The sequence below is a fragment of the Lampetra planeri genome, chromosome 41 (genome assembly GCF_965212315.1).
Source record: "Lampetra planeri chromosome 41, kcLamPlan1.2.h2, whole genome shotgun sequence".
NCBI lineage: Eukaryota > Metazoa > Chordata > Hyperoartia > Petromyzontiformes > Petromyzontidae > Lampetra > Lampetra planeri.
Genome location: NC_136147.1, coordinates 9,188,634 through 9,212,120, shown reverse-complemented (window position 1 = coordinate 9,212,120; position 23,487 = coordinate 9,188,634). Strand labels below are relative to the sequence as shown.

The window sequence follows — 23,487 nt, the reverse complement described above, 5'->3', positions numbered from 1 at the left end:
CACACTTCTCACCCCCACCCCCCTCGTCACACATCGTCACAAATGTCTGACCCCCCCCCCCCCCGAGGTTCGTGACGTCATTTATGGACGGCCCCCAAATGCACACCACGTTTTCTCATTGAAAATATGTACATTTCAAAATATCACTGTCCTGGTCACAAAAGCAAAGTTCGTAGGGAATAATCGCCATTTTTTGTACTTTTGAGGCATAAGCAATTAGGAAATAACACTTCCTACCCCAGGGACAATTGTTTTGTTTCGCAGTCATCGCAGCGTCGCTAGCCTCGTCAAGAATATGCGCCCCTGCAGTAGCCCGATGATCAGCGCAGCCGACACACACTTGGGTTGGATCGCGTAAATATATAAATGTGTCGTTAAACCCGCCACCACCCGACACAGCCAACTAGTAAGGGTCGTCACGTCAACAGAACGTGGCCAATTCGTCACTCGTACAGCACTAGTGCATAGTGTAGTGTATAGTGTAGTGTATAGTGCAGTGTATAGTGTAGTGTATAGTGTAGTGTATAGTGTAGTGTATAGTCGTGTATAGTGTAGTGTATAGTAGTGTAGTGTATAGTAGTGTATAGTCGTGTATAGTGTAGTGTATAGAGTAGTGTATAGTGTAGTGTATAGTGTAGTGTATAGTGTAGTATACTAGTACAGCACTAACCGGTGTGTTGGAGAGCCAAGCCACAACATTTACAATCTGAGTACGACGTTTCGCCAGTAATTACACCCAGCTTCATGAGGCAACAGCCAAAAATGGACGTCGCTCTCCAACACACCGGTTAGTGCTGTACTTGTGACGAATTGGCCACGTTCTGTTTAGGTGACAACCCTTACTAGTTGGCTGTGTCGGGTGGTGGCGGGTTTAACGACACATTTATATATTTACGAGATCTCACCCAAACCAACTGTATTATGGATGCTATTGCTCGCGAAAGCCTCCTCCTACTACTGCTGCGTGTTACACTGATCTGTCTGGCGTGACCACCTGAATGTGAAATTGCAGTTGTCGCTTCTGCATCGACATCGGCAGCCGTGCGACAACAACAACAATAATAAGACGACGCAGGGGAGATGCTCGCGGCGCCGGATGGAGATCGTCTGCGGCAGTCTCGAAGTGGGGGCCTCGTGTGGCCGCGGCGGCTCACGTGAAATCAAGTTGCGGTCGCGTCCAGAATGTGGCCAACAGCCCCGCCGGGGCCTAGAACATCGGGTGTTTGGTGGTGGTGGTGGAGGCCTAGAACATCGGGTGTTTGGTGGTGGTGGTGGAGGCCTAGAACATCGGGTGTGTGGTGGTGGTGGTGGAGGCCTAGAACATCGGGTGTTTGGTGGTGGTGGTGGTGGAGGCCTAGAACATCGGGTGTTTGGTGGTGGTGGTGGAGGCCTAGAACATCGGGTGTTTGGTGGTGGTGGTGGTGGCCGGGGCGGCGGTGGTCGCCGTGTGGTTGGAGGGGCACGGCACGGCGAACACGGCCGACACGAGGGCCTGGTAGACGGCGGCCAGGCCCAGGGACACGAGCAGCCACCCCTTGCCCTCGTCCTGCGGCCACACGCCCGGCACACCGATACACTTTTAGTTCCCTTACTCGACTTAGGATCACGCGGTTGACAGTCATTGTAGTAGTTCGGGCAGGTAGGTGGGGGGGTCACGCCTTGGTTCCCCTACACGTGCCGCTGGACGGGAGGTGATGGGCGAGTCTTTTGTGGGGGGTCATTGGCAAAAATATCCAAACGCGTCCTTGAAGAGCGGGAAATCCAACATCCGAAGTGTTGGAATCCAAAACGCGCTCCTACTCAATAAGGTTCTAACAGTTGCAATTGTGATGCGGTAGGGGACAATTCATGCTGTGTGTAATCCTCGCTGAGTAATGTTATAACTACAATTGACGGGATCTCGGAGGTAGTTCTGCGATGTCAGCTTCCGCAGGGCGTTCTCCACCACACGGAGCGACGCGCCACTCAGATGCGTTGCCCCGTGGCGTGACGCCGGTCACGCGAGTGGGTTTTGTTATCGGAAGACTCACCAGCACGCCGCTCTTGTACCACCAGAGCTGCAACGACAAGACACGCGCACGGGGCCACTCGCACCAACTCGTGCAACTGTGTTCTCTGAGTGTGCTACAAAGACAGATCCCCCGTGTAGCCTTTACAGACTCTAGGGGCAAGTGCTGTCAGCGAGCACCTATGAAGGCCGGCACGGCACACGAGGGGGTGGGTGGCCAGCACCACGCCCAGCCGCCTTTGTCTCCCTAGTGGAGATGTTTACACATCGCACCTGGTACTCATTTGAGGCTGAGTCGACCTAGGGGAGGAAAAGGACCGGTTCGGATAATCGTCACTGGTGTTGGCCGCCGGATTCGCAGTGCAGCGCGCTAACCGCTACACCACCGCTCCCCGAGACCCCCACCACTGACCGGCGGGGTGAAGTATGGTCGCATACACCCTCGCGACCCTAATATCACGCGCAATCATTTGGTGACATTAACGATAATAATCGAATTCATGATGACGCCCATGACGAGAATCTTTCTTAGTCTCCTGCTGCACAACAGTAGGAACCAGGAAGAAAAGCCACGCATACGCGTGGCTCCTGCGTAGTGGTCTGGTGGTGATGCTGATGCTGCATTGGCCCTGGTGCACAAATAAACAAACGCTCAACACGTTCCGCAATACCACTGTGTGGCCTTAAAAGGGAAAATGTATAATTTGTGACGTTTCGGGCAATGGCCTTTAGTTTACGTGCTATAATATCGTTTTATCTTTTAAAAATCAATGTATATTGGGGGTGAAAAAATGTATTAATATAATTAACATTACAAGCTGAAAAAACTGGCTAAATTTGGTCTTCATGGGAAGTAATGGGATCTTATTAAGATAATGGATAGACTGGGGGGGGGCACCCCTTTTATATCGAGGACACGTGCTGGACTGGTCGGTGGAACATCTGCCATGCCCTGAGCACACAGACACAACCAGGGAGAGTGTGGGGAGAGCGTGGGGAGAGTGGGTGGAGAGTGTTGAGAGAGTGCAGGGAGAGTTGAGAGAGTGGGTGGAGAGCGCGGGGAGAGTGTTGAGAGAGTGGGGAGAGTGCTGGGAGAGCGTGGGGAGAGTGTTGAGAGAGCGCGGGGAGAGTGTTGACAGAGTGGGGAGAGTGCTGGGAGAGCGCGGGGAGAGTGTTGAGAGAGCGCGGGGAGAGTGGGGAGAGTGCTGGGAGAGCGTGGGGAGAGTGTTGAGAGAGCGCGGGGAGAGTGGGGAGAGTGGGTGGAGTGCGTTGAGAGCGTGACCCCTCAGCTCGTGGTGAGCGTGCCCAGGGTAAGTGGTGAGCCGCACGCCACCGCAGCAGCACTCACCATGAAGAGCCACACGGAGCCGCTCACTGCAACAGACGGAGACACAAACAGCGCGACGCGTCACTGCGCTGCAAATTACACTTCGCCAGGCGCGGTGCGTCCACGAGGGGGCGTTGCGGCGCCGCCCCACCAAATACTGTTCTATACATAGTGTTGTCGTGTTCACATGTTTCAATACAATGATTCTTTCAACGTGGATTGTTTCTTATTAGAAACGGCTGCAACACCGCCGTATAATTTGTTTCTGGCGGCTGTGAAGGCGTCCCGAGTGAGAGATGTCCCACTTCAGTCACTGCCATCAGCTTCTTCTTGGTTCTTTCGGTAAAGTCACGTAGAAGGGAAGTAATAAAATAATAAAAATAAAACAATAAAATAATTTTCACGACGTTTCGGCCACAACGCAAGCAGCCGTCGTCAGGTGAAGACCAGGTTTGTCGGGGAGACAGCGTCTGAATGACGCTGTCTCCCCGACGCTGTCTCCCCGACAGACCTGGTCTTCACCTGAGGACGGCTGCTTGCGTTGTGGCCGAAACGTCGTGAGAATTATTTTGTTATGTTTTATTTTTATTATTTTATTATTTCCCTTCTACGTGACTTTACCGAAAGAACCAAGAAGATGAATCCCTGCAGTCACGAAAGCTTTAAATCGAAATTTAACTGCCATCAGCTTCTCACATTGTGGCCACGCCGTTAGAGACCCAATCAAGGGCGGTGAAGAAGTCGCCCGCGGCTGCAATGAGAGACGATGTCACGGCGCGAGGTTGCGTTGTGCGAACACCGCAGGTCACGGCCTACAGGTGGATGTAGGACGGCGTGTGGCTGGTACGGTGCGGTACGCGGTGTCTTGATTGCCGTGGCTAATTTGTTGAGCCGTGTCAGCTGATCTGCAATTGTTCTTTCGGCTTTTGGCAGTGCCAACGGGGTTGTGTAGTGTGGACTTGAGGGTCATGGGGACAGCATTTGAGTGCTTTGTTGTTTTGTCGAATTGTGTATAAATGCCTACCGTTGGTAGCTAAGAGAGCTGTATCACTCTCACGGGAAGGCCGATAACACGACGAGGTGTTTCTTCACTACGACGCTCTCTTGTCAGCAGAGGTCACTCACAACAGCCCCACATGAGGACAGCAATCGCCCCCGTATCGTACCAACGCGTCCTGCAACTCAACCGTGTCATTGTGTCCATGAGCAGCCTACACATAACCTGCCCGAGCCGACTCGCGACGCAGGGAATTCATCATCAAACACTGACTTGGGTTGGATCGCGTAAATGTATATATGTGTCGTTACACCCGTCACCACCCGACACAGCCAACTAGTAAGGGTTGTCACGTAAACAGAACGTGGCCAATCCGTCACTAGTACAGCACTAGTGTATAGTGTAGTGTGTAGTAGTGTATAGTGTAGTGTATAGTAGTGTATAGTGTAGTTTATAGTGTAGTGTATAGTAGTGTATAGTAGTGTATAGTGTAGTGTATAGTCGTGTATAGTGTAGTGTATAGTAGTGTATAGTAGTGTGTAGTGTATAGTGTAGTGTATAGTAGTGTATAGTGTAGTGTATAGTAGTGTGTAGTGTAGTGTATAGTAGTGTATAGTGTAGTGTATAGTAGTGTATAGCAGTGTATAGTGTAGTGTATAGTAGTGTATAGTGTAGTGTATAGTAGTGTGTAGTGTAGTGTATAGTAGTGTATAGTGTAGTGTATAGTGTATAGTGTAGTGTATAGTGTAATAGACTAGTACAGCACACCGGCGTGTTGGAGAGCCAAGCCACAACATTTACAATCTGAGTACGACGTTTCGCCAGTAATTGCAACTGGCTTCATCAGGCGTAGATGTGGTGACCACGCTTCTGCGCTCTTGCGCCACGTGGAGGGGGTGGTTACTGAGTCCACGGGAACGTTTTGCATGCGCATTATGGGAGCCCTTTGAACTGATTTGTGTCTGCGCGACATTGCCGTGCCCCCACGCGGCAACGCGGCTTGTTCACGCGGCAACGCGGTTTGTTCACGCGGCAACGCGGTTTGTTCACGCGGCAACGCGGCTTGTTCACGCGGCAACGCGGCTTGTTCACGCGGCAACACAGTCGGTTCACGCGGCAACGCAGCTTGTTCACGCGCCGGTCGTCTGTTCACGCGGCAACGCAGCTTGTTCACGCGGCAACGCGGCTTGTTCACGCGCCGGTCGTCTGTTCACGCGGCGGTCGTCTGTTCACGCGGCAACGCAGCTTGTTCACGCGGCAACGCAGCGTGTTCACGCTCCGGCCGTCTGTTCACGCGGCACTCACGCGCCACGCTGAGGGCCAGGAAGGCCATTTCGGGCTGCCGCACCAGCGTCGTCGTGGCCGCCCCGCACACGATCGTGGACACCTGCGGCGAGGGGGGGGTGAGGTGGGGGGGAGACGAGGGGGGGTGGGAGGGCGAGTTGGGGGGAGAGACGAGGGGGGCGAGGGGGCGAGGGGGTGAGGTGGGGGGGAGACGAGGGGGGGCGAGCAGACGAGGGGGGGGGGGAGACGAGGTGGGGGGGGCGATGGGGGGATCATCAGCCGCGTGTGGTGGGACCGAGCTCACACGAACGCGAAGCAGTGCCCCCCCCCCGCCTCTCAGACCGCCGTCTCCGCTCCTGCTGCCGCCTCGCCCCCTGCCCACTCCCCCTTCCTCAGCGCAGAGTCCGCCCACTGGCATCTCTCCGTGCAGGTGGCACGACCTGTGTGACACATTTCTCATGTGAAGACAACAACAAAAAGGGCCCCGTGATTAGCCGCTGCCTGATTTGTGCCGAGAGCTGATCGAGCCCGCGGCCTCGCCCTCGCTGATCGTGACTTGTCACGAGGAGCTACTACACGTGTAGTAGTAGCTACTACTACACGTGTAGTAGCAGCTACTACAGCTACTACACTACTCTAGTAGCTACTACTACACGTGTAGTAGTAGCTACATATGTAGTAGTAGCTACTACACGGGTAGTAGCTACTACAGCTACCACAGTACCTGTAGTAGCTACTACTACTACATAAGTAGCTACATAAGTACGGGCCCCGCACTTTCAAGGGCCCCGCGCTAAATTCTTTCAAGCTATCAATACCGGTTCAGGGATTCTGCACTTGCTGGATTACGATAGTACTATACCACCTTCAACTTTTATGAACGACTGGGTGTTTAAGGTTAGCGATTTGTCGTTTTAGCTGGCTGTATATCAAATTAAAAAATACAATTACTTTACTGTGCAAGTTAAACATGTATGTGTTTTAATATTTACGTGTTTTATTTTAGTTAGGGCCCCTTTATAACACGCATGCTACAGGCCCGGCACGAGCTTAGTCCCGCACTGCCCTTGGGTCGAGTGCGAGCGCGTTCGTCGGCACGGGTCCCGTGAGCGACTGAGCGGTCACGCGCGTGACCCACGAGTGGTCGCCCGGGTTAATCAGTGGCGCGTGCACCCCGCAACTCACGCGCACTCGGTAACGCGTGGCACTCACCTCATGACTTCATCCCAATACTGGTTGACCCGTACAGCCTGTACAGCCAGGTCTGGAGACACGTGTTTTGTATCCGATATGCTACATGGCGTCCCATTTACCACTCACTCAGCCACTCACTCACTCAGCCACTCACTCAGCCACTCACTCACCCACTCACTCAGCCACTCACTCAGCCACTCACTCACCCACTCACTCACCCACTCACTCAGCCACTCACTTACTCAGCCACTCACTCAGCCAATCACTCACCCACTCACTCACTCAGCCACTCACTCAGCCAATCACTCACCCACTCACTCAGCCACTCACTCACTCAGCCACTCACTCACCCAATCACTCACCCACTCACTCACTCAGCCACTCACTCAGCCAATCACTCACCCACTCACTCAGCCACTCACTCACTCAGCCACTCACTCAGCCACTCACTCACTAACTCACTCAGCCACTCACTCAGCCAATCACTCACCCACTCACTCAGCCACTCACTCACCAATTCACTCAGCCGCTCACTCAGCCACTCACTCACTGACCCACTCACTCAGCCACTCACCACAGTGCAGGTCACAACACTTCTCGCCCTGCTTCTGCCCTCGCAACGCTCTGCTCCCCTCCCATCTCCTATTCCCCCCCAGCCCCCCCCCCCCCAAGCTCTTTCAGTAACCTTGCTCTATTGAAGTCACGTGTTCACTCTTAATGTCACAACTTTGAGGTTGCTGTTTGTTGCTGGCCGCTGTGCTTTGGACAAATGAAAAAGCGGACCCCACCGCGTTCGTCAGATCCGCTCAGCTCCCGAACGCTTCACTGAGCCGAGCGCCGAGGTGTTGGCCCAGAGTGCGGTGGCTCACCAGGAGGAGGACGCTCACGACGCCGGCAAACACCTGGAAGCACAGCGCCTGCGGGGACAGGGCGGCAGCGATTCACGGAGCCCGCTCCGTGCATTGCCGCGCTCTGCACGGACCAGGCCACGCTACAGCCGGACACCGCACGGCGCCCCACGCTACAGCCGAACAAATACCAATTTGTCTTGGGTCAGATCGCGCGAGTAAAATGTTGTGTCGTACACCCTCCTCCACCCGACACAGGATGTAATGCTTCATTAGATTTTATTTTACTTTCGAGCAAAAAAACTACATTTGTTCCTCTGGAAATGTGGATGCTGTAGAATGGCTTAAGAATCAGCGGCTTGCACGAGAATGGTTGGCAGGTGTAGACTGTCACACATACTGGCTGTGAGAGTGATGTAGGTCCCTTACCCGCCGTGGGGTCTCCAGGGTCGTTATCTTCGGATCTTCCCTTTGATCAGCCATGACTGCGAGTTTCGATCCAGCTGCGAAAATGACTCGGTACTGAAGAAGGACAATTGCCAGAAACGTCGCCGATTAAATGTTTGTTTTCCTTGTAAGGTCACGCAGTGTTATTAATTGTGTTGTTGTTGTTGTTGTTGGTGTTGTTGTAGTTGTTGTTGTTGTCTGTGCTGTATAGACCTCCGGCCTGCATAATGCACGTGAACACTCCGCGCCCTGCTCTGTTTAAATCAGTGGTTCTTAACCCGGCGTGGTTCTAAACTCGGCGTGGTTCTAAACTCGGCCTGGTTCTTAACCCGGTGTGGTTCTAAACCCGGGGTGGTTCTAAACCCAGTGTGGTTCTAAACCCGGGGTGGTTCTAAACCCGGGGTGGTTCTAAACCCAGTGTGGTTCTAAACCCGGTGTGGTTCTAAACCCGGGGTGGTTCTAAACCCAGTGTGGTTCTAACCCCGGGGTGGTTCTAAACCCAGTGTGGTTCTAAACCCGGGGTGGTTCTAAACCCGGGGTGGTTATAAACCCAGTGTGGTTTTAAACCCGGTGTGGTTCTAAATCCGGGGTGGTTCTAAACCCAGTGTGGTTCTAAACCCGGGGTGGTTCTAAACCCGGCGTGGTTCTTAACCCGGTGTGGTTTTAAACCCAGTGTGGTTCTAAACCCGGTGTGGTTCTAAACCCGCGGTGGTTCTAAACCCAGTGTGGTTCTAAACCCGGTGTGGTTCTAAACCCTGCGTGGTTCTAAACCCGGTGTGGTTCTAAACCCGGGGTGGTTCTAAACCCGGTGTGGTTCTAAACCCGGGGTGGTTCTAAACCCAGTGTGGTTCTAAACCCGGTTTGGTTCTAAACCCGGGGTGGTTCTGAACCCGGCGTGGTTCTAAACCCGGCGTGGTTCTTAACCCAGCGTGGTTCTAAACCCGGTGTGGTTCTAAACCCGGTGTGGTTCTAAACCCGGGGTGGTTCTAAACCCGGTGTGGTTCTAAACCCGGGGTGGTTCTGAACCCGGCGTGGTTCTCAACCCGGCGTGGTTCTCAACCCGGCGTGGTTCTAAACCCGGGGTGGTTCTGAACCCGGCGTGGTTCTAAACCCAGCGTGGTTCTAAACCCGGCGTGGTTCTCAACCCGGCGTGGTTCTAAACCCGGTGTGGTTCTAAACCCGGGGTGGTTCTAAACCCGGTGTGGTTCTAAACCCGGGGTGGTTCTAAACCCAGTGTGGTTCTAAACCCGGTTTGGTTCTAAACCCGGGGTGGTTCTGAACCCGGCGTGGTTCTAGACCCGGCGTGGTTCTTAACCCAGCGTGGTTCTAAACCCGGTGTGGTTCTAAACCCGGTGTGGTTCTAAACCCGGGGTGGTTCTAAACCCGGTGTGGTTCTAAACCCGGTGTGGTTCTAAACCCGGGGTGGTTCTGAACCCGGCGTGGTTCTCAACCCGGTGTGGTTCTAAACCCGGGGTGGTTCTGAACCCGGCGTGGTTCTAAACCCAGTGTGGTTCTAAACCCGGCGTGGTTCTCAACCCGGTGTGGTTCTAAACCCGGGGTGGTTCTTAACCCGGCGTGGTTCTAAACTCGGCGTGGTTCTAAACCCGGCGTGGTTCTTAACCCGGTGTGGTTCTAAACCCGGGGTGGTTCTAAACCCAGTGTGGTTCTAAACCCGGGGTGGTTCTAAACCCGGCGTGGTTCTAAACCCGGGGTGGTTCTAAACCCGGTGTGGTTCTAAACCCGGGGTGGTTCTAAACCCGGTGTGGTTCTAAACCCGGGGTGGTTCTAAACCCAGTTTGGTTCTAAACCCGGTTTGGTTCTAAACCCGGGGTGGTTCTGAACCCGGCGTGGTTCTAAACCCGGCGTGGTTCTTAACCCAGCGTGGTTCTAAACCCGGTGTGGTTCTAAACCCGGTGTGGTTCTAAACCCGGGGTGGTTCTAAACCCGGTGTGGTTCTAAACCCGGTGTGGTTCTAAACCCGGGGTGGTTCTGAACCCGGCGTGGTTCTCAACCCGGTGTGGTTCTAAACCCGGGGTGGTTCTGAACCCGGCGTGGTTCTAAACCCAGTGTGGTTCTAAACCCGGCGTGGTTCTCAACCCGGTGTGGTTCTAAACCCGGGGTGGTTCTTAACCCGGCGTGGTTCTAAACTCGGCGTGGTTCTAAACCCGGCGTGGTTCTTAACCCGGTGTGGTTCTAAACCCGGGGTGGTTCTAAACCCAGTGTGGTTCTAAACCCGGGGTGGTTCTAAACCCGGGGTGGTTCTAAACCGAGTGTGGTTCTAAACCCGGTGTGGTTCTAAACCCGGGGTGGTTCTAAACCCAGTGTGGTTCTAACCCCGGGGTGGTTCTAAACCCAGTGTGGTTCTAAACCCGGGGTGGTTCTAAACCCTGGGTGGTTATAAACCCAGTGTGGTTCTAAACCCGGTGTGGTTCTAAATCCGGGGTGGTTCTAAACCCAGTGTGGTTCTAACCCCGGGGTGGTTCTAAACCCAGTGTGGTTCTAAACCCGGGGTGGTTCTAAACCCGGGGTGGTTATAAACCCAGTGTGGTTCTAAACCCGGTGTGGTTCTAAATCCGGGGTGGTTCTAAACCCAGTGTGGTTCTAAACCCGGGGTGGTTCTAAACCCGGTGTGGTTCTTAATCCGGTGTGGTTTTAAACCCAGTGTGGTTCTAAACCCGGTGTGGTTCTAAACACCGCGGTGGTTCTAAACCCAGTGTGGTTCTAAACCCGGTGTGGTTCTAAACCAGGGGTGGTTCTAAACCCGGTGTGGTTCTAAACCCGGGGTGGTTCTAAACCCAGTGTGGTTCTAAACCCGGTTTGGTTCTAAACCCGGGGTGGTTCTGAACCCGGCGTGGTTCTAAACCCGGCGTGGTTCTTAACCCAGCGTGGTTCTAAACCCGGTGTGGTTCTAAACCCGGTGTGGTTCTAAACCCGGGGTGGTTCTAAACCCGGTGTGGTTCTAAACCCGGTGTGGTTCTAAACCCGGGGTGGTTCTGAACCCGGCGTGGTTCTCAACCTGGTGTGGTTCTAAACCCGGGGTGGTTCTGAACCCGGCGTGGTTTTAAACCCAGTGTGGTTCTAAACCCGGTGTGGTTCTCAACCCGGTGTGGTTCTAAACCCGGGGTGGTTCTAAACCCGGCGTGGTTCTGAACCCGGTGTGGTTCTGAACCCGGTGTGGTTCTAAACCCGGCATGGTTCTGAACCAGGCGTGGTTCTAAACCCGGCGTGGTTCTAAACCCGGCGTGGTTCTTAACCCGGCGTGGTTCTAAACCCGGCGTGGTTCTAAACCCGGTGTGGTTCTAAACCCGGGGTGGTTCTAAACCCGGGGTGGTTATAAACCCAGTGTGGTTCTAAACCCGGTGTGGTTCTAAATCCGGGGTGGTTCTAAACCCAGTGTGGTTCTAAACCCGGTGTGGTTCTAAACCCTGCGTGGTTCTAAACCCGGTGTGGTTCTAAACCCGGGGTGGTTCTAAACCCGGTGTGGTTCTAAACCCGGAGTGGTTCTAAACCCAGTGTGGTTCTAAACCCGGTTTGGTTCTAAACCCGGGGTGGTTCTGAACCCGGCGTGGTTCTAAACCCGGCGTGGTTCTTAACCCAGCGTGGTTCTAAACCCGGGGTGGTTCTAAACCCGGGGTGGTTCTAAACCCGGTGTGGTTCTAAACCCGGTGTGGTTCTAAACCCGGGGTGGTTCTGAACCCGGCGTGGTTCTCAACCTGGTGTGGTTCTAAACCCGGGGTGGTTCTGAACCCGGCGTGGTTTTAAACCCAGTGTGGTTCTAAACCCGGTGTGGTTCTCAACCCGGTGTGGTTCTAAACCCGGGGTGGTTCTAAACCCGGCGTGGTTCTGAACCCGGTGTGGTTCTGAACCCGGTGTGGTTCTAAACCCGGCATGGTTCTGAACCCGGCGTGGTTCTAAACCCGGCGTGGTTCTAAACCCGGCGTGGTTCTAAACCCGGCGTGGTTCTTAACCCGGCGTGGTTCTAAACCCGGCGTGGTTCTAAACCCGGTGTGGTTCTAAACCCGGCGTGGTTCTGAACCCGGTGTGGTTCTAAACCCGGCGTGGTTCTAAACCCGGCGTGGTTCTTAACCCGGCGTGGTTCTAAACCCGGCGTGGTTCTAAACCCGGCGTGGTTCTAAACCCAGTGTGGTTCTAAACCCGGCGTGGTTCTAAACCCGGGGTGGTTCTAAACCCGGCGTGGTTCTAAACCCGGCGTGGTTCTTAACCCGGCGTGGTTCTAAACCCGGCGTGCTTCTAAACCCGGCGTGGTTCTAAACCCGGGGTGGTTCTAAACCCGGCGTGGTTCTAAACCCGGGGTGGTTCTCAACTCGGCGTGGTTCTAAACCCGGTGTGGTTCTAAACCCGGCGTGGATCTAAACCCGGGGTGGTTCTCAACCCGGGGTGGTTCTAAACCCGGCGTGGTTCTAAACCCGGCGTGGTCCTAAACCCGGTGTGGTTCTAAACCCGGTGTGGTTCTAAACCCGGGGTGGTTCTGAACCCGGGGTGGTTCTAAACCCGGGGTGGTTCTAAACCCGGCATGTTTCTAAACCCGGCGTGGTTCTAAACCCGGCGTGGTTCTTAACCCGGTGTGGTTCTTAACCCGGTGTGGTTCTAAACCTGGCGTGGTTCTAAACCTGGCGTGGTTCTGAACCCGGTGGTTCTAAACCCGGCGTGGTTCTGAACCCGGTGTGGTTCTAAACCCGGCGTGGTTCTGAACCCGGCGTGGTTCTAAACCCGGCGTGGTTGTGAACTCGGCGTGCATCACGCTGCACCCCCTGGTGGTGCGAGACGCCCTTTCTGGGAGTGCGAGACATGGGCAGAGTTTAATTCTAGAAGGTAAATAATCGAAAACACAAGTTCAGCATGGGCACGTGAGTAAGCACTACTTTGTTTCATTAAACCCTCCGCATTTATTAACATTGCACATTTGTTTAACGACTGGGATTAAAAGGGGTGCAAGGCTGCAGTGAAGGTGAAGAACCACCGGGTGCAAGCGACCACGTGTCTGGGAGCTGGGATACAACCGGACTCACAAAGGTGAGCGGGTACCCCCCCCCTTCCCTGGTGCCCCCCCCACCCCCCCAAATTTGCATAACCACGCCCTCTCAGACACCGGACCCCGCCCACTATTCAGGTATAGCACCGCCCTCCCTCTCCTCTTTTTACCCGTATCAAAATCCCCCCCCCTCCTATAATCATTATAAACTTAACAGACTCTTAAGACTTTCGCGACCAATATTATTCATAATATAGGTTTTTGGGTCAGATCGTGTTATTTATAAATGTGTCGTAACCCTCCACCACCGACGCGGCCAAACAGTAAAACATGTGTCACGTTTGTTACTGTGTGGCCGTGTCGGGTGGTGGAGGGTTACGACACATTTATAAATAACGCGATCTGACCCAAACACCTATATTATGATGAACAGACTCTTCTTGGGCAAGAGTGCTGTTAGCGAGCAGCCCCTGTGAAGGTCAGCACGGCCGCATTTGTCTCCCTCGTGGCGATGTTTACGCATCGCAGCAGACACTCAATTGACTGGCCCAAACATTTTTTTTTTAATTCGCCACCAAGAAAAATCACAGCTCGTTTGCCGGCCGTCGACCCTCGGGCGGGCCCGGGTACGTGGCGCCGAGAGCGCTAACCGGCCGCGCCACCGCTCCCCACGTAAAGCCAGCGAGGCACACGCGGTGAGCTGTCACTGCGCCCAGCCGGGCCCTCTGTGGCACGAGGAGGCAGCGAGCGTCGCTCGCACGGCGCCACTCGGAGAAGGCGAAGCCCTCGGAGGGAAGTAACAGACAGAGGGGGAGACGCCGAGACCCCTGGGCTCATCCGACACCCGCCGTGGGACTGCGAGCGGCGAGGAGCAATTAGCCGGGCCCGATCGATCCTGTCACTTTCCAACTGGTTGAGTGGCTGGGGGATACAAGGGTTTATCACCAACACGCCCTGACCAGCGTGGTGAAGTATGGTCGAAACAATCCGCACGGCGTGACAAAGGCGAGCTTTATCCGGCAATGAATCGACACATATCTGAGCACGGTGGTAATCTCATGTTCAGTTTTGATGATAATCACAATCATGCGTGGTACTATTGTGTGATTATTGTGATTATTGTGATTATTGTTGATCAAGGAAAGCCTCAAGGAGCCTCGAGATTTTCCTTTCTTTCTAGATTTATTTTTAATATTTTTTTTAATTTTTTTTCTTTATCTACGTGACTTTACCGAAAGAACCAAGAGTATGTTTTCCTTTCTATTTAATTCTCTATTTTTTATGTAATCAGGTTAGGCCCACTGAGCTGTACACCTCTTTTTTCAGAAGCGACCTGGCCACAAATGACAGCCCAGCGAAGTGGCTTCTCGCGTGGTCATTGATAGCGGCCGAATCCTCTTCAACTATCTCCGTGACTTTACCGAAAGAACCAAGAATATATCTTCAACGCGTGTTTCTAAATATGGATGGGGGGAAAACGGAGGACCCGGAGCAAAACCCACGCGATCATGGAGAGAGAAAGAGAACATGCAAACTCCACACACACCAGGCGTCCGGGTCGGGATCGAACCCACATTGGGTCCTGTTACATTCATTGGATGCGCGATCGACTCCACTAATGAGAGTTTGGCCTCTTGCCGGGGAACCCCGAAAGAGGTCCACCACGACGCATACGAGGGAATGGGGGTGACACTCTTAAAGCTCCGCACAGACAGATTCAAGAATCATCCATTGCTGTGCTGCCACCTTCTGGCCACGTGGCGGCCAGGCCCCAAGGCGAACAGCACCTGCTGCTGCTGCACCTGCTGCTGCTGCTGCACCTGCTGCTGCTGCACCTGCTGCTGCTGCTGCACCTGCTGCTGCTGCACCTGCTGCTGCTGCACCTGCTGCTGCTGCACCTGCTGCTGCACCTGCTGCTGCTGCACCTGCTGCTGCTGCTGCTCTTCCCCAGCCGAGCGAGTCAACCACGGAACGCGCAGTCCCGGGAATGGAAAGTTAAAAGCAGAAGCAGGGAAATTCCCCCCACCCACAATCCAGTAGCGCCCTGGAAATTGCAGAAGGTAAAGATCCCCCGAATAGCATGCAAAGGCTGTTGGGCCAAGTGCTGTTTATTTAGTCTCAAGCGGCGCACGAGGAGATGCTGTGGCCAGAACCGCGACCGGTCCGCCTTTGTCTCCCCCAGTGCCGCTGTTTAGACACCACGCCAGGTAATTATTTAAGGTTCAGTCGACCTAGGGGAGGCGCAGGATCCGGTCCAAATGGCATTCGCCACTGATATTAGCCGTGTTCGAGAATGGAACTCGGGCGAGAAGGTTCGCAGCGCGATGCGCGACAGCTCTCGGTGCACATATGCTTCGTGCAGACAAACAGACGCACATGGCTACACAGATACAATGACAAAGATCCCCCGTGTAGCCTCAGAAGACTGTTGGGGCAAGTGCTGTTGGCTAGCACCTATGAAGGCCGGCACAGCGCGCGAGGGGGTGCGTGGCCATCACCACGCCCGACCGCTTTTGTCTCCCGAGTGGAAACTTTACACACCGCACCAGGTACTAATTTGAGGCTGTGTCGACCTAGGAGAGGCCCAGGACCGGTTCAGATAATCGTCACTAACGTTGGTGGCAGTGAGCGGTAATCGATTTCGGCTCACCGGGTTCATAGCGCAGCGCGCTAACGAAAGCGCCACCGCTCTCTAAGTACATCTCTCACACACGCGCGCGAAGGTGTCACTTGAAGGCACATTGTATGTTGACCTTCTGTCGCATCGTCCGTAACCAACCGTGCAAATCACTTTGACGAAGATCGTGTGTGTGTGAGAGAGAGAGAGCAAGATCGGTGATCAGCAGGGACGCACACCTACCTGCTGCACGCTTCCTTCGAATGCCCCCCACTTGTTCAGTGAAAGCCCCCTCGCACCAGCCCCCCCCCCTAACCAACAACGCGGAACTTGCACCACCCACTCACGAGGAAAATGAGCGCCCGTCACGTGCGCGGGGGTAATGGGTAACCCGGGGGGGGGGAGCCGGGCAGGAGTCACTCGCACACGCGCGTGACTGCTGCTGGCCAGGTGAGCGCGGTGGCGTCGGTTGGTTTCTGTGAAAATTCCGTGATTGCCGCCTGCCATGTGTATTGTGCATATGGTGTGCTGCTGTATGTACAGGCTATTATATACAGCATCGATGTGGCCCCGTGGCCCCCTGTGTCTCCCCGTGTGTCCGCAAGCAGCAGCTAGTCACAGTGGCAATGTGTCCCCGTGTCTCCCCATGAGTGCCCGTGTCTCCCCGTGTGTCTCCCCGTGTGTCTGCATGCAGCAGCTAGACACAGCGGCAATGTGACGCATGCTTACGAACACATTTGTGTCTCGCTGTGTTGGCTCGAAAGCCTTCCTCGCGTGTTTTCTTTCTAAACGTAGAGTTTGCTCAGAAGCGTGCCGCCTGGGCAGTCGCCGGCGTTGTTGGGACGCTGCTAATTAACCATGGAGAGGCTGCGTGGCCTCATCACTCGGAATGCGCCTCGACCAGTCGCAGCTGAGATGATAAGATCAGAGTTGAGTCTGCAGAGTGCTCGCATGGGCCATCACCCACCGCTATGCACGGACAGATAGGGGCAAGCGGGGGGGGGGCAATGTGGTGTGGTGGGCAGCTGAGGGCACTGAAGCGAATCTCCCCTGAACACGTAGCACGCTTTCGCGACCAATATTACCCACAGTAGATGTTTTTTTCGGGTTATATCGCGTAAATATAAATGTGTCGTTAATTGGCCGCGTCGGGTGGTGGCGGGTTTAACGACACATTTATATTTACGCGATCTAACCCAAAACAAATCTTTATTACGGACAAATGTCCGTTGTTGTACTGTACTTCTATCCTCGTCGACTTCACAAACCCGCGCAGACCAAGATGGTGAAGTATGGTCAAGTATAACCTCACGACCCGGACGCACGGCGTGGGGAGGCCTTCACCCAGCAGTGGATAGATCATGCCTAGAGATGATGACTGCTGCTGAGCGTGGCTCTGTGGTGGCGGCGTGCGCTGCGTGGCTGTGACTATGTCCACCCTTGTGTCCACCCTTGTGTCCACCCTTGCGTCCACCCTTGTGTCGGGCCGCGGGTGCCCAGATGGCCGACTTATTCACAGAGCGCACCCCCATAGTGGGAGCAGCGGGAGAGGAGGTGCCATTGACTGAAGAAAGCAAAGCGGTGAGGAGGTGGTGGTGGTGCAGGTGGTGGTGGTGGAGGAGGTGGTTGTGGAGGTGGTGGTGGAGGAGGTGGAGGTGGTGGTGGTGGAGGAGGTGGTGGTGCTGGAAGAAGTGGTGGTGCAGGTGGTGGTCATGGAGGTGGTGGTGATGGTTGTGGAGGTGGTGGTGGTGGTGGTGGTGGCGGTGGAGGTGGTGGTGGTGGAGGAGGTGGTGGTGTTGGTGGTGGTGGAGGTGCAAGCGGAGGAGTGGCGATCTGGCAGGGTGTTGGGCGGCTGGGTGTCGCATTGGTGATGGCACTCGTGCCTCACAGCAAGAAGGACCTAGGTTCAATTCCTGACTCTAGCGCTTTTCTGCGTGTAGTTTGTATGTTCTCCCATAGGTACAAAAAAAACTATACAATGTAAACAGTCGTGGCCAAATATTCCGATGTCGAAAATGAACGGCAAATTATTATTCAATTAGAATGACACGCAACGCTAACATCGCCACCTACTGCGAAACCTTGGCAGGACCCTCCTGGATTGATAGTCTCACAGATACAAGGGGAGAGGGCGATCACCCCCCCGCCCTCCCTTGAGACCCCGAAAATGTGCGTTTCATTGACATTTAACATGTCAAATACTGTGCATGTTTACATTTCTATTGATGTAGGGGATAGGGGAGGCCTTCATCCGAAAGCTGATTTGGTCACGGTTGGCGACGTGAAAGTGCACACGTGTGTAGCGGGTTGGTTTTTTGCGTGTGTCGTTATGTATGTGTTGTATTGTCTTTATTGTTTTGTGTTCGTGGTGTGCGTGTGTGTTGTGCATATTGTGTTGTTGTGTGTTTAATGAACGTTGTCATCTTTTCATCAGAAAATCATCCGGCTGGTGTTCCGGGTTCTGGTCACTGTCATGGTAACGGTGAGTGACCACGTTTTGTTGATCGCCACTCTGTGTGCGTGAGCGCCGGCCTCGATGCTAAGATCTGTTATCGTTCCATGCCAGCTGTCACATGCTCATCACTAACCGCGTATATTTTGGCATCTCCACCATCTCTGCTGCACCAGCAAGGCGCTCTGTGCAACGGGCATAGTCCGCAGTTATGTCGCTACGCTACGCGATCATCCCAATTGAGTGATTTTCAGTAAACTTTAAACGACGGACCATGACTCCGGCACGCGGTCGCCTCCACGAGTATCAATGGCGTCTGGTGATCTCTAACGCCCCACGAACACGCGCGCAGTCATGACCAGGGCGGCCGACGGGCCGCGTTCAAGACCGCAATCCTCCCTGCTGGGCCGCAGCACAGAGCTCGCTGCTCCAGGAACCCGGTGGACGACGACCAACACCGGTGACGATTATCTGAACCGGTCCTGGGTCTCGCCTAGGTCGCCTCAGCCTCAAATGAGTACCTGGTGTGGTGTGTAAACATCGCCGCCGGGGAGACAAAGGCGGACGGGCGTGGTGCTGGCCACCCACCCCCTCGTATGCCGTGCCGGCCTTCATAGGTGCTGCTCGCTAACAGCACTTGCCCCAACAGTCTTTCAAGATTATACGGGGGATCTTTATCTTTGGGTGTGGCAATTCGTGTCGGTGACTGTGTGCAGGTCAACACGTCGCTGTGCTTCGTCCGTGGCGCCCAGTACTCCAACAAGTACGGAGTCTCCTACGGGGTCAAGTACTTCCTGCTGGGATGCAGCCTTATCGGTGAGATCGCGCTGATGATGATGGGCATCGTGATCACGATGTTTGATGATGATTTGCGATCGAGTCACCGCCCACACGGCTTCGGTTCAGTTGGGTCTGTCCGGCTCGTTGACTTGGAAACGATTTCCCGAACCCGGCACACCACATCCAGTGTCCCACTCGCTTTGGCGGCGGCTCCTAGTCCACGTGTCTACGGATCGTCACGCGTTTTCCAGCGATCCAGAAATTGTTTCAGTGAGGAATTTGGCTCTGCCTGCGTCGGACATGTGGTGGAAGTAGCCTTGTTGTTGTTGTTATTCCACGTGTTTACCCAAGAGGGTTCGGCCAAGTTTTATCAGTGGGGGGTTATCATTATTATGTAGAATCCAATCGAGTAATTTGCAGCAACTTTTCAAATTTGAAACATGATATCAGCACACGATGGCCCACCCTTGCGGATAACATCAAGGGATCGTCAACATTCACTGTGAAGCATATGTTTTGGGTTAATATACCCGCAGTGTTAACCGGGACGGCCGCTAGATTCGAACCACGAAAATCTGCGGCAAGCAGCGAACACGTTACCGCTTGGGGCGCGTCACCGCCATCAACAATCACGCCACGAATGATCGAGATGGACTTGAATGCCACGACGATGATCACTACAATTATGGATGACGTTGTGAAGGATGACGTTAGCTGACAGTGATGAAAACTTCAAGTACCCTTTGGTGTCGACGCATTTGAGGTTTGAGCCCGGGTTGAAGGCGGGCGATTAGCATGCGGGTGAAGCCGCAGACTCTGATGAGACGTGACCCGGTGTTGCCCTCTTTGCCGTTCCGTGTGGTGCTGCGTGACATTGTGGTTGAACGCCTGACCTCTACAGCGCCATTGAGCTTCTGTTCAGCTCCCTGTAATGCGTAACGATGAGCCGCTGCCACCACTGCAACGCTTTGCGGTCTCGTCACTGACTCAGTTTATCGGCGCTTACAAACGATCTCCGCCTCGTGTTACGTGCAGAATATAGGTCGTCACACGTTTGGCTCTCATCTGCGTTTGTCGTCTGGCCAGAAAAAAAAATCCTTTGTCAATCCACTGCAGGATAAGGGTCTCCCCACACCTAGCGGGTCGTGGGGGTTGTTTGATCATACTTCACCACGCTGGTCAGTGCGGGGCTTTGGTGACGACGTGGAGCATAGACGTGGGAGCGTAGCCTACAAAAACTCGTAGATCATAATCATCTTTAATCATCATAATCATCTTTAATCATCATAATCATCTTTAATCATCATAATCATCTTTAATCATCATAATCATCTTTAATCATCATAATCATCTTTAATCATCATAATCATCTTTAATCATCATAATCATCTTTAATCATCATAATCATCTTTAATCATCATAATCATGATCTTAGAGCCGTGCACTCAAGGCCGCACGGTGTGAGCCGCGATGGGAAATGGATCGCGGCATTCACCTTGACAATCCCCACGACGACAGCGTCTGCAAGGCAGCCCATCGCGTCTGAGCTCGCAAGCTAAGCAGCCTCGAGACGGTATAGCGCTTGGAGGGGCACTTGTGGCTACTTGTTGCGCTGCACTTCTATGCTCCCCACATCTGTGCTGCTCCGCCTTCACGAAAACTCACCCTGTGACCAGCGTGGTGATGTTCATGGTAAAACCCACGGCATGGGGAGGTCATTATCCAGCAGTGGATTGGCAAAAGGTCTGCACGTGGCTGCACGCACGCGTATGATTCTGTACGATAAGAGCGTGCAGTGACACTGAGATAAAGATCCCCCGTGTAGCCTTAACAGACTGTAGGGGCAAGTGCTGTTAGCGAGCACCTATAAAGGCCGGCACGGCACACGAGAGGGTGGGTGGCCAGCACCACGCCCGACCGCCTTTGTCTCTCCAGTGACAATGTTAACACTGCGCCAGTTACTCATTTGAGGCTGAGTCGACCTATGGGAGGAGGCCAAAGACCGGTTCAGATAATCGTCACTGATGTTGGCCCTGAGCGGGAACCAGGTTCATAGCGCAGCGCGCTAACCGCTACACCACCGCTCCCCGTAGTGAGACACACGCACAGTGACACAGACACAGTGACACAGACACAGTGACAAATACAGTGATACACACACGCGCACAACCACACAGTGACACACACAGTGACACACGCACAGTGACACACACACAGTGACACACGCAGTGACACACGCACAGTGACACAGACACAGTGACACACACGCGTGCACACACACAGTGACACACGCAGTGACACATACACAATGACACACACACAGTGACACACGCAGTGACACACGCACAGTGACACAGACACAGTGACACACACGCGTGCACACACACAGTGACACAGACACAGTGGCACACACGCGCAGACACACACACACACCTGTAGTCCTTGACGCTGTGCCGTGCCTCTCCTCTTTTGCAGGGTTCAATGCCCTGCTGAACATCATGGTGAGTGTTCTCTTGGAGATCCATTCTCGTCGCGTTACGCAGCGGGAACATCGCCACCGACACCGCGCTGACGACGAAAGGCGGCGGCTGAAAGTGCGCGCTCCTTGCCAGAGGCGGATTCAGCAACTCCCGGTGTCGGTGTGTCGAGCGCAGTTCGCGTTGTGGCGACGAGGAGACATCCCGAGGCATGGACAGAAGTTCCTCTACTGCTTCGGTGGCGTCATCACGCTCCAGTCGATCCTGGCGGACATCGCGGCGATGTCGAACTGCCTCTGAAGAGAGGCGGCTGCCGTCCACTCCGTCGTGGGGAGAGAGATCGGCTCGTTTATCCTGGCGGATGTGTGGCCCAAGCCGGCCTTTATTTCTCGCTGAATAGTTGCTGTAACACGCGGTGTATCTGCGCAACCAATATTCAGATTCATAATAGAGTAGACGTTTGGGTTAAGCCACGAAATGATGTGGCACATTTTTGTCGTTCGTATAGCCCCCCACCACCCGACACGGCCAAACAAATTAAATGGCCCCATGGTTAGATCATTACGTGGCCAAACCAAAACATCTCTCGTGAGTCTGAATGTTTTCCTGATCGTTGGTAGAGTAATAGCCACAGCCCCTGCGAGTCATACTGGATGCAGTGTGCTGGCTCAAGTGAAGCCCCTGAGAATAACTGTGCCCTTGTCAGAACGCAATACGATTGACAGTGCATCGTGTGTGTGTATAGGCATCTCAAGATGCTGACACGTGCAGGCCTGGCTCTAGCAGAGCTGTTGTGTGGGACCATTCCAGCACCTGCCTAGTGCTGCTCTGTAGACATAGTTCATAGAGAGAGGATGTCGGTCATAGGCAAAGGATAATAGAAAGGTCTCGAGTCTGGACTTGAACAGAGGCAGAGAGCCAACAGCATTTGATGGCTGGGACAAGGGAGTTCCAGACGACCGGGGCAGCGGCAGAGAATGAGCATCACAGGTCCACACGCTCAGAGGATTGTACGCACATGGACTTGTTTCCCACACTTGTGTTGTAGGTCACACACTGACCGGGTCCTCAGCGTAAAGCGATGGGTAATATCGGGCTGCACGTTTGTGCGTGTGTGCTTTGTCTTTGGCGTTTCAGCTTTTATTGTGAAGGGCAACAGCAAAAAGCTGTTGCCCTTCACAATAAAAGCGTGCAAACCTCGCACGAGCTCACGGCTCTGAGATGGGTGCAGCACTCATTGCGAGCGATGGTTTTGTGATATTTCAACCGATCGGACGGCAAGGCAGAGAGTTTGTTTATTCACTGGCAGCCCGGCGCAATGGAGACTCGTGCTGATGGTGGTGCGGGGTGCCCGTGGTTTAAGGCAGGCACGGAATGCCTGCTCCTGTATTGTATGGCCGGGCATTAAATTCTTGGTGTTTTCCACATCGACAAGCGAATGAATCTCAGTTGATCGACGCGTACTACGGATTATAACACGCACTTCCCACGCCCCCTCCCCCTGTAATGAAAGCAACATGTTGGGGGAGCGTCTTATAATCAGGAGATTATTTGTACTCGGATGTCTTACCCAAACACGTGGACACGGCAACTACTCCACTCAGCGTCACCCCCAGCACACCTCCCACCTGGGAAGGACCGCGCAGGCTGCGTCATGGACACCGTGCAGGAGAAATTTCGTCCGTGCGCAGTCAGCAGCGACGGCAAACACAAAATAGACACGCCACGAACCGCGTGTATCACTCAACACTCGAGGCCTCGACCTGCCATCTGTGTATTGTGACCACAGTTTTCAGTTTCATGTATTAGGTGTAATCCTGTGAGCCATGCGGCTCTTGACTCAGGTGCAACCGCAACAAAAAAAAACATGAACAAGACACATCTTAAAGTGACTACACGCAACAAAGTCAGTGATCTGGGGAGGGAGGGGGGAGTGGGGGAATCAGTCATCCCAGTGGCGGTCATCTCTGTCAGCCAACCCACCCCTAAACCCTCCTCCCGTCAGCGAACCGTCTGACACTCCACGTGGTCGCCTCAAAGTGCACCTGGCCTGGCACAGGCGC

General features: G+C 54.0%; 2 protein-coding genes across 5 annotated transcripts; one reads left to right on the top strand and one right to left on the bottom strand.

The window, feature by feature from the left end:
- Positions 1-67: 67 nt before the first annotated feature.
- On the bottom strand, positions 68-16,020 carry LOC144732183 (uncharacterized). Of its 3 annotated transcripts, XM_078613538.1 has the most exons (8): positions 15,959-15,978; positions 15,749-15,788; positions 8,088-8,180; positions 7,680-7,727; positions 5,638-5,719; positions 3,357-3,382; positions 2,031-2,057; positions 68-1,546 (listed from the first exon to the last, which is right to left on the bottom strand). In XM_078613538.1, exons 2-8 carry the CDS (start codon positions 15,755-15,757, stop codon positions 1,391-1,393), a joined length of 441 nt encoding a protein of 146 aa, XP_078469664.1. In that variant the 5' UTR covers positions 15,758-15,788; positions 15,959-15,978; the 3' UTR covers positions 68-1,390. The 3 variants fall into 3 exon arrangements, with proteins under 3 accessions (XP_078469664.1, XP_078469665.1, XP_078469663.1); XM_078613539.1 differs by lacking the exon at positions 15,749-15,788 and having other exon boundaries at positions 15,959-16,020; XM_078613537.1 differs by lacking the exon at positions 15,959-15,978 and having other exon boundaries at positions 15,749-15,952.
- Positions 16,021-16,083: 63 nt separating this feature from the next.
- Positions 16,084-22,858, top strand: LOC144732186 (uncharacterized). 2 transcript variants are annotated; one of them, XM_078613543.1, is made up of 6 exons: positions 16,084-16,165; positions 17,216-17,296; positions 18,150-18,197; positions 18,884-18,983; positions 21,423-21,448; positions 21,602-22,858. In XM_078613543.1, exons 2-6 carry the CDS (start codon positions 17,216-17,218, stop codon positions 21,722-21,724), a joined length of 378 nt encoding a protein of 125 aa, XP_078469669.1. In that variant the 5' UTR covers positions 16,084-16,165; the 3' UTR covers positions 21,725-22,858. The 2 variants fall into 2 exon arrangements, with proteins under 2 accessions (XP_078469669.1, XP_078469668.1); XM_078613542.1 differs by lacking the exon at positions 16,084-16,165 and having other exon boundaries at positions 16,173-17,296.
- Positions 22,859-23,487: the final 629 nt, after the last annotated feature.

Excerpts from the sequence above, each read along its gene's own strand:
- LOC144732183 (XM_078613538.1), bottom strand. Across the intron at positions 5,720-7,679 it reads TCGTGAGCGTCCTCCTCCTG|GTGTCCACGATCGTGTGCGG; the intron begins GTGAGCCACCGC and ends CCCTCGCCGCAG. Across the intron at positions 1,547-2,030 it reads GGTACAAGAGCGGCGTGCTG|GACGAGGGCAAGGGGTGGCT; the intron begins GTGAGTCTTCCG and ends GTGTGGCCGCAG.
- LOC144732186 (XM_078613543.1), top strand. The coding sequence starts at position 17,216 with ATGGCCGACTTATTCACAGAGCGCACCCCCATAGTGGGAGCAGCGGGA. Across the intron at positions 17,297-18,149 it reads TGACTGAAGAAAGCAAAGCG|AAAATCATCCGGCTGGTGTT; the intron begins GTGAGGAGGTGG and ends TCTTTTCATCAG. Across the intron at positions 21,449-21,601 it reads ATGCCCTGCTGAACATCATG|TTCGCGTTGTGGCGACGAGG; the intron begins GTGAGTGTTCTC and ends TGTCGAGCGCAG.